The sequence below is a fragment of the Ranitomeya variabilis genome, chromosome 2, assembly GCF_051348905.1.
Source record: "Ranitomeya variabilis isolate aRanVar5 chromosome 2, aRanVar5.hap1, whole genome shotgun sequence".
In the NCBI taxonomy this organism is placed as follows: domain Eukaryota; kingdom Metazoa; phylum Chordata; class Amphibia; order Anura; family Dendrobatidae; genus Ranitomeya; species Ranitomeya variabilis.
The window spans coordinates 140,885,026-140,899,753 of record NC_135233.1 but is presented as its reverse complement, the minus strand read 5'-3'; the positions used below and the strand labels follow the sequence as shown (position 1 = coordinate 140,899,753).

Below are 14,728 nucleotides of genomic sequence, written 5' to 3'. Positions count from 1 at the left end.
GTGCCGGTGCCTTTTCAGTCACAGCTCTGTGCGTAGAGAGCGGTGGTTGTAACCGTGCCCGTCACTGACTGACAGTCAGCTCAGTATTAGGTCCGGATCTCAGTCAGTGCCAGGGCGCAGTTGCAGCCGCCGCTCTCTATACACTGAGTGTATACACTGAAACTGTGCCGGCGTCACGCCTGTGACTGGAAGCTGGACGTTGCTGGGAAAAATAAAATTACTTTTCTCCCGGTAGCGGGGCTCTCAGTGCCAGCGCCGCGTGATGTCAGAATGCAATTCACCTGCAGAACAACCCCAAATCTGCAGGTTAAGAGCGTTATCTTGCATAACAGGTTCCCTTTAAGACTGTTTCCATTCAGGAATTTTGGTTGTCTGCGCCGTTTTCGAAACAGACAGAATAAGTGATTCACTGCATGAAATATGTAAAAAGAAGCAGAGAGTACTCATCGATTATTACGGGATTCTTTTGGGTTCCATTTTTAAGAATTAAAAAATTCCACCTAGAATATTGGTTTTTCTGTTCTGAAAATCCGACACCATAATAACACAGGTCAACAAAAAAAAAATTTTTTTCTGGTGTCCAAAATATTTTAATGAATTTGGGGTATTTTTGGGGTGCTGATTCTGAATATGCTATCAGTTTTGCCAGATTGGCTCAAGTTTTTGACATTTTTGGTATCTTATTTATAGCACTTGTTGGTAAATGCGACGCATCATCTCATTAATTTCTTTGGATTAGTACTTGAACTGAGCAGTTCTCAATATAGTTTTGTGTTAATTAGTGTTCTAAAAGTTTGTTCATAGCTTGATTTTTGCACTAACTTTATGTTGTTGTCTGTTTTCCAGTGAAAAGCATGAACTCATCAAGAAGAAGTTGTCTTAACGATCCAGACTCATTCTGTTACATTTGTGGTGAATACACACTGCCAAAACATAGAAGAAACATAACAGACTTCGTAAAAAAAGTGTATTTTGCCTATTTTGGGGTTATGCTTGGGGACCAAGACAAGTTTTGGGCACCACACATAGTGTGCAAAGCATGTATCGAATTATTACGAAAATGGAGCAAAGGACAAAGAAAAAGCTTCAAATTTGGTGTTCCAATGGTGTGGAGAGAGCCAAAAAATCATCATGATGACTGTTATTTCTGTGCAGTGCAAGTGCAAGGATTCAATAAGCATAAGAAACGAAAATGGGAGTAACATGGAATCTGCAAGAAGGCCTGTCCCTCATTGTGAAGATGTGCCTGTACCTGTGTTTACCATAAATAACAGTCATCATGATGATTTTTTGGCTCTCTCCACACCATTGGAACACCAAATTTGAAGCTTTTTCTTTGTCCTTTGCTCCATTTTCGTAATAATTCGATACATGCTTTGCACACTATGTGTGGTGCCCAAAACTTGTCTTGGTCCCCAAGCATAACCCCAAAATAGGCAAAATACACTTTTTTTACGAAGTCTGTTATGTTTCTTCTATGTTTTGGCAGTGTGTATTCACCACAAATGTAACAGAATGAGTCTGGATCGTTAAGACAACTTCTTCTTGATGAGTTCATGCTTTTCACTGGAAAACAGACAACAACATAAAGTTAGTGCAAAAATCAAGCTATGAACAAACTTTTAGAACACTAATTAACACAAAACTATATTGAGAACTGCTCAGTTCAAGTACTAATCCAAAGAAATTAATGAGATGATGCGTCGCATTTACCAACAAGTGCTATAAATAAGATACCAAAAATCTCAAAAACTTGAGCCAATCTGGCAAAACTGATAGCATATTCAGAATCAGCACCCCAAAAATACCCTAAATTCGATGAAATATCTTTGGCACCAAAAATGCTGTTGACCAGTGAATTGGACCCCTCCTTTTCCATGGGCATAATTAATGCAGCAGATCACTTATTTCTGTTTATTCTTAAAATGGAGCCAACAAAGGAACTGTGTGAACGGAGCCTAATGTGCTTCAAGGGCTTTTATGAAATGTGCGAAATGTGACTTCTAAATGTTCCATGTGATGTCACAAAACAAGTCGAGTCACTCAGACTGTCCCCCAGGACAAGATAGCCAGTGATAAGCAGGTTCTGCTGGAATGACAGAAATTGTTGTGGGGTCACCATCCACAAACATTGTGTAAGAATACATTGTAACAAAGTCGTACTTTATTTGTAAGCAGATAATACAGGATTGTCATAAGCGCGTTGTATCCATCATTTTCATGCTTCGAAGAACACAATCCCATTGTAGCCTATGGAGCTGATCACATATTTGTGTACTTGGACGAATGAAAATGTGATAAAACACTAATGAAAAGGAGGCCATACTCCTCTCTGCCCAATGAAAACGCATGCAAACTTGGCAAACCAAAGCATGCTCATGGTGGAGTTGGGACAGGCAGCTATATTGTATTGGCATCTTGAAGATCAACTACGGTATCATTTCATTTTTCTTTTAAATGGTAAGTACCTCCTGACATATTCTGCAGATTGTTGGGAGACGTAAAGACTGCAGATACCCCCACTGATTACTGAAAAAGCAACTATACAATAATACGTCCCATGGCAGAACCCCCGCTTTGATGCCCCAGCAGTGAGCCCGCATCAAAGCCAGGACATGTCAGCTGTTTTGAACAGCTGACATGTGCCCGCAATAGGCGCGGCGGAATCTCGATCCGCCTGCGCCTATTAACTAATTAAATGCCACTGTCACACTCTGACAGCGGCATTTAGCAAGCGCTTCCGGCCATCCGTCCGGAAATGCGCACACTGGTGCGCATATGAAAAAAATAAAAAAAATATAAAAGTTTAAATCACCATCACCCCCCTTTTGCCCCATTCAAAATAAAACAATAAAAAAAAATCGCTTCGTTCAGAATCGCCCGATCTATCAATAAAACAAAAGGATTAAACTGATCACTAAAAGGCCCAGAATTACTGTACTTTTTTTGGTCACCACGATATTGCATTAAAATGCAATAACGGTGATCAAAAGAACGTATTTGCACCAAAATGGTATTAAAAACGTCAGCTCGGCACACAAAAAATAAGCCCTCACCCAGTCCCAGATCACGCTCAATTTATTTATTTTTTTTTTTAGGAAAGTTTGGAATTTTTTTTCACCACTTAGATAAAAAATAACCTAGACATGTTTGGTGTCTAGGAACTTGTAATAACCTGGAGAATCATAATGTCAGGTCAGTTTTAGCATTTAGTGAACCTAGCAAAAAAGGCAAACAAAAAACAAGTTTGGGATTGCACTTTTTTTGCAATCTCACCACACTTGAAATTTTTCTAGTACACGACATGGTAAAGCCAATGGTGTCACTCAAAAGTACAATTTGTCCCGCAAAAAATAAGCCCTCACATGGACTTATTGACAGAAAAATAAAAAAGTTATGGCTCTGGGAAGAAGGAGCGCAAAAACGAAAATGCAAAACCAAAAAAAGCTCCGGTCATTAAGGGGTTAAATAACTGATCTCTGTTGAATCTCTCTTTTTTTTTTAAACAATGACGTCTAAGGAAAAAGGGTCCCTTTTTACTTACTGGATCCAGTAACGGGTCGTTTTTTTGCTAACTGGACGCAGTAATAGGTCGTTTTTCGCTTACTGGACTCAGTAACGGGTAATTTTTTGCTTACTGGATGCAGTAACGGGTAATTTTTCGCTTACTGGACGCAGTAACAGGTCGTTGTTTGCTTACTGAACGCAGTAACAGGTCGTTGTTTGCTTACTGGACGCAGTAACGGGTCGTTTTTCGCTTACTGAACGCAGTAACTGGTCGTTGTTTGCCTACTGGATGCAGTAACGGGTCGTTGTTTGCTTACTGGATGCAGTAATGGGTCGTTTTTTGCCTAATGGATGCTGTAACTGGTCGTTTTTTGCTTACTGGATGCAGTAACGGGTTGTTTTTCGCTTACTGGATGCAGTAACGGGTTGTTTTTCGCTTACTGAACGCAGTAACTGGTCTTTGTTTGCCTACTGGATGCAGTAACTGGTCGTTGTTTGCTTACTGGATGTAGTAACGGGTTGTTGTTTGCTTACTGGATGCAGTAACGGGTTGTTTTTTGCTAACTGGACGCAGTAACGGGTTGTTTTTCGCTTACTGGATGCAGTGACGTTTTTTTTTCGCTAATTGGTCGCACTAACGGGTTGTTTTTCGCTTACTGGATGCAGTAACGGGTTGTTTTTCGCTTACTGGATGCAGTAACGGGTTGTTTTTTGCTACCTGGACGCAGTAACGGGTTGTTTTTCGCTTACTGGATGCAGTGACGTTTTTTTTTCGCTAACTGGTCGCAGTAACGGGTTGTTTTTCGCTTACTGGACACAATAACAGGTTGTTTATTGGTAACTGGACGCAGTAACGGGTTGTTGTTTGCTTACTGGATGCAGTAATGGGTTGTTTTTCGCTTACTGGACACAATAACAGGTCGTTTATTGGTAACTGGACGCAGTAACGGGTTGTTGTTTGCTTACTGGATGCAGTAACGGGTTGTTTTTTGCTTACTGGACGCAGTAACGGGTTGTTTTTCGCTTACTGGATGCAGTAACGGGTTGTTTTTTGCTAACTGGATGCAGTAACGGGTTGTTTTTCGCTTACTGGATGCAGTGACGTTTTTTTTTTTTTCGCTAACTGGACGCAGTAACGGGTTGTTTTTCGCTTACTGGATGCAGTAACGGGTTGTTTTTCGCTTACTGGACACAATAACAGGTTGTTTATTGGTAACTGGACGCAGTAACGGGTTGTTTTTCGCTTATTGGATGCAGTAACGGGTTGTTTTTCGCTTACTGGATGCAGTAACGGGTTGTTTTTCGCTTACTGGATGCAGTAACAGGTTGTTTTTTGCTAACTGGACGCAGTAACGGGTTGTTTTTTGCTTACTGGACGCAGTAACGGGTCGTTTTTTGCTAACTGGACACAGTAACGGGTTGTTTTTTGCTAACTGGATGCAGTAACGGGTTGTTTTTTGCTAACTGGACGCAGTAACGGGTCGTTTTTTGCTAACTGGATGCAGTAACGGGTTGTTTTTTGCTTACTGGACGCAGTAACGGGTCGTTTTTTGCTAACTGGACGCAGTAACGGGTTGTTTTTCGCTTACTGGATGCAGTAACGTTTTTTTTTTCGGTAACTGGACTCAGTAACTGGTCGTTTTTTGGTAACTGGATGCAGTAACGGGTCGTTTTTTGCTTACTGGATCCAGTATCGTCTCGATTTTTGCTTACTGGACGCAGTAAGGGGTTATTTTTTGCTTACTGAAGGCAGTAAGCAAAATACAAATCCTTTGCAAATGAAAGATAAAGAGATGGCTAATTAACAAAACCATTTTCCATAGACTTCAATGTTAAAAAGAAACTGATCCAACAGAGATCAGGTATTTAAAAATGGACTAGAAAGTCGTGTCTGCAGAACTTTATTGCCAACAGATTGCTGCTAGATCTGTTCTAACTGATCACTACCAGACATGTGAACATAGCCTTACACAGGACCATGTGCTGCCAAGAACGATGATGTTTTAGCGAAACCAAAGGATCATCTCACCCGACTAATGTGTTTTCCTCATTTGTTGGGTGATCAGCATGCTATCTACATGGCATGGTTATAGGGGAATGAGCGCTTGGAGTACTTATTTCCTGACAGTCATGCAGTGTAAGGCCGGAGACACACTGGTGCGAGAGACGGCCGAGTCTCGCTGGTTAAAAGCAAGCTGTGGCACCTGCACTCAGGAGCGGAGCGTGCGGCTCCATAGCAATACATGGAGCTGCACGCTCAGCTCCGGAATGCAGGTGCCACAGCTTGCTTTTAACCAGCGAGACTCGGCCGTCTCTCGCACCAGTGTGTCTCCGGCCTAAATGCAACTTTAGGATGACGTAAATATAGCATGAACCTCTCCCATTCTTCAAGATGACCCTAGCCAAGTAATCTGAAACTTTCTTTGCTTCAGCTCCCAAAATAAAGCTAGGAGTGGATAGTGAGTATTAGGCCGGCATCACACTAGGCGTATGAAAATACGGTCCATTTTTTACGGCCGTAATACGCAGTAATTGTCCCAAAACACTGTTCCGTATTCAATGCGAGGATGCGATTTTTACGCACAAATTTATCCGTGTGGCATCCGTATGGCATCCGTATGGCTTCTGTACAGCGATTTTTTTGCGCAGGCTTGCAAAATGGACATATCATGTATCCATCGGCTCAAATATTCTTAAAAACATATATACAGTCTATATATATATATATATATATATATATATATATATATATATATTTATGTTTAATACAGCGCTAGATAGCAGAAAAGCCAGTAATTCAATTGCCGGCTTTTCCTATCTCCTTCACAAACCCGACATGATATGAGACATGGTTTACATACAGTAAACCATCTCATATCCCTTCTTTTATTACATATTCCTCTTTACTAATGTAAGAAGTGTATGTGTGTTAAGTTTGGGGGCTCTAGATATTAAATTAAATCCTGAAAAAAAATGGCGTGGGCTCCCGCGCAATTTTCTCCGCCAGAGTGGGAAAGCCAGTGACTGAGGGCAGCTATTAATAGCCTAGAGAGGGACCATGGTTATTTGCCCCCCCCTGGCTAAAAACATCTGCCCCCATCCACCCCAGAAAAGGCACATCTGTAAGATGCGCCTATTCTGGCACTTAGCCTCTCTCTTCCCACTCCCGTGTATCGGTGGGATATGGGGTAATGAAGGGCTAATGTCACCTTGCTATTGTAAGGTGACATTAAGCCAGGTTAATAATGGAGAGGCGTCAATTATGACACCTATCCATTATTAATCCAATAGTACGAAATGGTTAATAAAACACACACACATTATTAAAAAGTATTTTAATGAAATAAAAACACATGGTGTTGTAATATTTTATTATACTCTTAATCCACCTGAAGACCCTTGTCACCTGAAATAAATTTAAAAAAAACAAACAACAATATTCCATACCTTCCGTCATTCAGTCTTGTCCCACGCTGTAAATCCATCTTAAGGGGTTAAATCATTTTACACCCAGGAGCTCTCCTAATGCAGCTGTGCTCCTGACTGTAAAACTTGGTGAATGAATGGAATGCAGGGGAATGTACTGTAGTTACCTCGAGTCGCAGTGATGCGCCCTCTGCTGGATGAACTCATATGAACTCGAGCCTGGGAAAATATTCAGAAAAGTTCCCACAAGGGTCTTCAGGTGGATTAAGAGTATAATAAAATATTACAACACCATGTGTCTTTATTTCATTAAAATACTTTTTAATAATGTGTGTGTGTTTTATTAACCATTTTGTACTATTGGATAAAATTGAGCGGGAGCCCACGCCAATTTTTCCAGGATTTAACCCTTTAATTCAATAGCTAGAGACCCCAAATTTTACACAGAGACACTTCTTACATCAGTAAAGAGGAATATGTAATAAAAGAGGGGATATGAGATGGTTTACTGTATGTAAACCATGTCTCATATCCTGTCGGGTTTGTGAAGGAGATAGCAAAAGCCGGCAATTGAATTACCGGCTTTTCTGCTATCTAGCGCTGAATTATATATATATATATATATATATATATATATATATATATATATATATATGTGTGTGTCTCACTGACATATATATATATATATACGGTATATATATATATATATATATATATATATATATATATACATACCTATTCTATGTGTACACATTTATTCTACCTATTCTGTTCTATTCTATTCTGTCAGTGTGATTTTACTGTACACTGCACTGAATTGCCGGCTTTTCTATAGAACACCGATGCGTATTTCTCGCAAGTCACACGCATGGTCCGGGTGTAATCCGTAATTTTCTCGCCCACATAGACTTTCATTGGCGGATTTTTTGCGCAATACGCTGACAAACGCAGCATGCTGCGATTTTCTACGGCCATAACATACCGTATATTACGGATGCGTAATATACGGCAGATAGGAGCTGGGCCATAGAGAATCATTGGGCCGTGTGCATTGCGTATTTTCTTGACTGGATGAATAAAAAACACTAATCCATGTGAATATGCATTTAGAAACCAAGACCACAGCAGTGGTGTTGTTTCCACTCAATAATACAAATTTCATTTTTTTCAGGTATTTCACCCAAGCTCAGACACTTGGCTCTAAGTTACATGCCCACGCATCCTTTTCTGTAAAGTGTGATAAAGTTCAAAGAACTACCAGCAATGGCTAATGTTGGGGCACAGCTCGACAGAACTGATGGAGAACAAAACAATGAGTTTAGCGATATTATCAAATCCCGATCTGGTAGGTTGTAAATTCTGTCTTGTGATTATTATTGCTTTGATATTTCATTGATTAATGAGCTAAAATGTAAATGATGCAACTGTAGCCATGTTTTCTTCTATGTTTATAGTAGGCACTTAGTGGTTCTCTGGGAATAGAAAAAAAAAACATACTAAGGCCATGTTCACACTTTGCAGGTTTTACCGCGGATCCGTGGCGATTTTGATGCTGCGGGTCCGCAGCAGTTTCCATAGCGTTTACATTAACATGTAAACCCTATGGAAACCGCAAACCGCAGTGCACATGCTGCGGGAAAAAACGCGCAGAAACGCAGCGGTTTACAACCCGCAGCATGTCACTTCTTTGTGCAGAATCGCAGCGATTCTGCACCCATAGAAATGCATTGATCCGCTTACTTCCCGCATGGGGCTGTGCCCACGATGCGGGAAGTAAGCGGATAATGTGCGGTTGCTACCCGGGGTGGAGGAGAGGAGACTCTCCTCCAGGCCCTGGGAAGCATAAATAGTGTAAAAAAAAAAAGAATTAAAATAAAAAATGATGCTATACTCACCTCTCAGCGCTGCACGCGGCCGTCCGGTCTCAGTTGCTGTGCGAGCAGGGCCTGAGATGACGTCGCGGTCACATGACCGTGACGTCACGAAGTTCCTTCTTGGCACAGCATCTTTGGAACCAGACCGCCGCGTGAAGCGCCGAGGAGATCCGGACATCAGAGGGTGAGTATTTAACCAATTTTTATTATTTTTATCATTACTATTGATGCTGCATATTGCTGCATATGCAGCATCAATAGTATAGGAGTAATCCCGCAGCAGAAATCGCAAAACAAACCGCGATAAATCTGCAGGGATAACCGCAGCGGTTTTGCCCTGCAGATTTATCAATTCCGCTGCGGGAGAACCCGCAGAGCACGCCGCAAAGTGTGAACATAGCCTAAAGGAAATATCCGTATAAATTAAATTATATATCATTTTAATTAGAAAATCATAATAGTTTTGTTTAATTAGGTAATCACTTGAGAGCTACAACAGTTTAAAAAGGACTAGGTGGACAGCAGTGTGAGTAGCCTCTTCTTACCTCAGCACTTTTGATATCTCCAATGTTAGATCAGATAGACAGGGTGGACAGCAGTGTGAGCAGCCTCTTCTGACCTCAGTACTTTTGATATCTCCAGTGTTAGATCAGATAGACAGGGTGGACAGCAGTGTGAGCAGCCTCTTCTGACCTCAGTACTTTTGATATCTCCAGTGTTAGATCAGATAGACAGGGTGGACAGCAGTGTGAGCAGCCTCTTCTGACCTCAGTACTTTTGATATCTCCGGTATTAGATCAGATAAACAGTGTGGGCAGCAGTGGCAGCAGCCTCTTCTTACCTCAGGAACCCTGGTATCTCTAGTATTAGATCAGGTAGACATGGTGGACAGCAGTGTGAGCAGCCACTTCTTACCTCAGAACCTCTGGTGTCTCCTGTATTAGATCAGATACACAGGGTGGACAGCAGTGTCAGCTGCTTCTTCTTACCTCAGCACATTTGATATCTCCGGTATTAGATCAGATAGACAGGGTAGACAGCAGTGTGAGAAATCTCTTCTTACCTCACCACTTTTGCTATCGCCAGTATTAGACCAGATAGACAGGGTGGATAGCAGTCTGAGCAGCAGCAGACTCGTTTCTCGTAACAAACTGAAGTCATCTTTAAAGGTGCAAATATCTGTCATTGAATTAAGCACAGGTTTGTTGAAGCGAGAAAAAAAATTGTACGTTTGCCATCAAGAAAAAAATACTCTTTTCAACCATATTCTCATCTGTACTTTATCCATATGCATTCTGTGAGTGATCAGTACCGTATGTTAATTTTTTCATCCATGACTAGGATCAAAATCTGACATGTATCTGTGTCTTGGGGTGGGGGGTAGGGAGTATGTAGACATTCAGTCCAAAAAAAGTGTGCATGAGAACAGCACCATAGACACGTTAAAAACATGAGCGAGAAAATTCGACATGTGAAAGGATCCTAATACATAGTTCAACAAATCAAATAAAAGGAGTAAAGGTCTTGCTCCAAGAGCTTACAATCTGTGAGGACAAGGGTAAGCACAAATAATAATCACAAATATAATACAATAAATAAGGGTATTCATGTAACGCGGCATGAGCTGAGCACCCACCAGCATCTGTATTTGTACTGTACATATTTTACGCTTCTTTTCAGCTTACAGGCAGCCACAGGCTCCCCAACTCTCGCATACTTACTAGAATATACTTATTAACATACACAGCCGCAGCCCTGTGTGCCCGCAGTCATTACCCTGTCATCACCTGGGCTGCTGGAGCATCATGCGGCCAGTACTCTGCTGCTTGTGGCAGCCAATATCCTTTATAATCACCTTACATACACATAAAGTCAATGCCAGAGCATAGCGCCTGAGACTGTATGTGCCCAGAATTTTGGGAGCGCGTCCACGCCATAAAGTTTCAGAAAAATCACTTAAAAACACTTGACGGATTCTTCCTGTTTATTTCTAATATGGAAGCACTTTGCTTTTCATGTTTTCAGTATTTTCAGCATTTTTTCCAATGTTCGATTTAAAAAAAAAAACATTGTTGGAAAAAGTGGATCTTCTCCAAACTAGACACTGTCTAAGGCCGGGATCACACATACACGAGATACGGCCGGGTCCCGCAGGTGAAAACCCAGCTCTGGCGCCGGCACTTGGGAGCGGAGCGTGCGGCTCTATGTGTTGCTGTGTGGCTGCACGCTCCTCTCCCAAGTGCCGGCGCCAGAGGAGGGATTTCACCTGCGAGACTCGGCCGTATCTCGCGTATGTGTGATCCCGGCCTAATCATAAGGCTACAAAAAAACTCTTCTGAAAGCTTCAAAACTTCTTCAACACACAGGAAAAGAATAACCTCTCCAAAAACTCTAAGTTTCCTTAAGCAGTTTTTGCTTGAACACTTCAAAAAAATGTGCATATACCCTATAGGTGTGTTTCTCCTAATCTCAAAACTCCTCAAGAACGTTAAACGGGTTGTCCGCTACTAGGACAACTCCTTCTTGTTCTGAATGTTTGCCCCCATGAAAATGGGGTCACTTGTGTTTTTTTTTCACTGTTTAGGCATATTAGAGACTCTCCAAATGCAGCATGATGCCCGCAGACCATTCCATCAAAGTCTGCATTCCAAAACGTCATTCCTTCCTTCCGAGCCATGCCGTGCATGGTTTTCCTCCACATAGGGGTATCTGTGTACTCAGGAGAAATTGCACAACTTTTTTGGTCTGTTTTCTCCTGTTACCCTTGTGAAAATAAAAAATTGGTGGCTAAAAGTACATTTTTGTGGGTAAAAAGTGATTTTTTTATTTTCATAGCTCTACGTTATAAACTTCTGTGAAGCACCTGTGGGTTCAAGGTGCTCATGACACCTCTAGATAAGTTTCCTAAGGGGTCTAGTTTCTAAAATGGGGTCATTTGTGGGGGGTTTCCACTGTTTAGGTACATCGTGGTCTCTCCAAATTCGACATTGCGTCCGCTCTCGATTCTAGCCGTTTTTGCGTTCAAAAAGTCAAACGGTTCTTCTTCCCTTCATATGGGGTATTGGCGTACTCAGGGGAAAGGGTCCATTTTCTCCTGTTACCCTTGTGAAAATAACAAATTTGGAGCTAAAGTAAAATTTTTGTGAAAAAAATAATATTTTTAATCAAAACTCTTCAAAGTTATTTTTATGTTTAGATTTATTGGAACAATTGTTTACAACCATTTGCTTACTTTTTAAAAGGAATCTGTCAGCAGATTTTTGCTGCTACCTCATCTGACAGCAGCATGATATAGGCAAAGAGACTCTGAATTCAGCGATGTATCACTTAGATTACTGGGTGCAGCAGTTCTGACACATTCAGAGCTTTTGGGCTATGTGCACACGTAGAATGGAGCTCTGCTGATTTTTCCGCAGCGGATTTTATAAATCCGCAGGTAAAAGGCACTGCGTTTTACCTGCGGATTTACCGCCGATTTACCGCGGTTTTTATGCGGGTTTTGTGCGGATTCCATCTGCGGTTTTACACCTGCGGATTCCTATTGTGGAGCAGGTGTAAACCACAGCGGAATCCGCACAAAGAATTGACATGCTGCGGAATGTAACCCTCAGCATTTCCGTGCGTTTTTTTCCGCAGCATGGGCACTGCGGATTGCGTTTTCCATAGGTTTACATTGTACTGTAAACGCATGGAAAGCTGCTGCGGACCCGCAGCTGCAGATCCGCTGCGGATCCGCAGCAAAATCCGCAACGCATGCACATAGCCTAAGGCTGCCGTCACACTAGCAGTATTTGGTCAGTATTTTACATCAGGATTTGTAAGCCAAAACCAGGAGTGGAACAAATATAGGAAAAGTACAAAATTCGTGCCGCATATTGATGACCCACAGATGATATCTGTGGGTCATCGGCGTGACTAGTACCGGCACCTCTGAAAAAGCCATACCGTTCGCACTGTTCCTTGCTGCTGAAGACAGCTTTGATCATTGTCGCCTGGTCTCCCTGAGATCATCACGATGGCAGTTGTATTCAGCACCCGCTATGTTCATAGTGTGTAAAATAAAGCATTAATTAAAAAAATTGGCGTTGACTCCCACGTAATTTTGATAACCAGCAGAGGGAAAACCCACTGCTGGGAAAGGGGACAATATCCCAAAATGGTCCCAGGCTATTTATAATAGCTCACAGCTGGTTAGTTTATTGTGACCCCAGAAAAAATGACTTGGGGCTCCCCCTATAAATTCTAAACAGCAAATGCTAAACAGACAGCTGTGGTTTGATAGTAATAGCTTGAGAAAGGGCAAGGGATATTGTCCTCCCACCCAGGCTACCAACATCAGCCATCAGCTGCCACAGAAATAGCCCAAATCTTTTGCTTAGCATCACTCTTCCCACTTCACTTGCCCTGGTGCGGCAGCAAGAGGGGTAATAGGGTTGGGGTTACTGTCAGCTTTGTATTGTCAGCTGACATCAAGCCCAGGTGTTAGTAATGGAGAGGTATCTATAAGACGCCCCCGTTAGTAACCTCATAGTAAGTTTTAAAATAAACACACATCAAGAATAAAATCCTTTATTTTAAATAAATACTCCTCGACCCTCTTTTTCCCATTTATTACAGTATAAATTAAAAATAAAAAAAAGCATTCCTCACCTGTCCAACGATAATCCATTTGTCCCATGCCGTAATCCATCTCTGCCTCATCTGAATGCTATAAGACACCCCCATTACTAACCTTATAGTCATATTGTAAAAAATACACTGCAAGAATAAAGTCCTTTAATTCAAATAAACTAACCCCACCCTCATTTTCCCATTACTGTAAAAATAATAAAAAATAATAATTTCTCACCTGTGTGACGACAATCCATTTGTCCCACGAAGTCCACCTCTGCTACATCTGGATTACTTGGCTGAGCAGTGGCATGATGCAACTGCCCAGCCAATAATCCAGGACACACTGAGCTAAGCTTGGGGCTCAGCTCCAGTGACGAGCGGTAACATCATAGAGGTTACCATTGGTCACTGACAGCTTTTACCACGCTCAGTTCAGTGTTAGCCGGCCGATAAACTGCGGTGACCTCATTGAGGTCACCGCAGTTCATCAATTAGCTGCTCGTGGGAACCGCAGGTTCAGGGAACTGCAGTAACCTCAATGGTGTCACTGCAGGTCACTGAAGCTGCCGATCCCACAGGAAGCTGCGGTTCCCAAATGGCAAGTGGGAAGAGCAGGGGCTCAGGACCAAAATCTTATGGATGCTCCAATTTTGGGGTGGGTGAGAGCTGATGTTTTTAGTCTGGCAAGGGGCCAATATCCGTGGGCCCCTTTCCAGGCAATTAATATCAGCCTGCAGCTGTCTGTTTAGCCTTTGCTGGTTTTTGATTATAGGGGGGACCCCATGTCAATTTTTTGAGCGGTCTCCCCCATAATATCCAGTAACGGCTAACCAGTAACAGTTAAACAAACAGCTCTGAGATGATATTAACAGCCTGGGAACATTTATGGCTATTGGCCCTTTTCCCAGAATATTAACATCAGCCCCCATAGAACCCTCTCTCTCTCTGCTGGTTCAAAAAATTACGTGGGTGCTCATCCCATATTTTTTAATTATTTATAATATACACGATGCACAGTACAAAGCGGGTGCTGTATGCAACTCCCATCATTGTTGCCTCCTCACACTGCTCTTCAAAAGCTCAAAACTCCTCAGTGGCTTGAAGGTTTTGCTTTGCTCAGTTTCTTTTCTGAAACCTCGGAAAAAAAAATATTCTGTGCACATAGCCTAGGGCTATGTGCACACAATTTCTTTTTCAGGCTTAACCAGCATGAAAAAATGCCTCAAAAGTGCCCCATAACAAAAATTTACTAGCTATTTTTGAATCTATAAGACATAGCCTTAAAGGGTTTTTGTCACGAAGTGACT

At 41.8% G+C, this 14,728-nt stretch overlaps 1 protein-coding gene across 2 annotated transcripts in view; it reads left to right on the top strand.

The window, feature by feature from the left end:
* The window catches only part of UTRN (utrophin), an 846,507-nt gene that overhangs the window by 17,393 nt on the left and 814,386 nt on the right, over window positions 1-14,728 (top strand). For both annotated transcript variants that reach the window (XM_077283030.1, XM_077283029.1), the window contains exon 2: window positions 8,105-8,278. In XM_077283030.1, coding sequence (XP_077139145.1) covers window positions 8,197-8,278 — 82 coding nt within the window. In that variant the 5' untranslated portion in view covers window positions 8,105-8,196. The remainder of the gene's footprint in view (window positions 1-8,104; window positions 8,279-14,728) is intronic.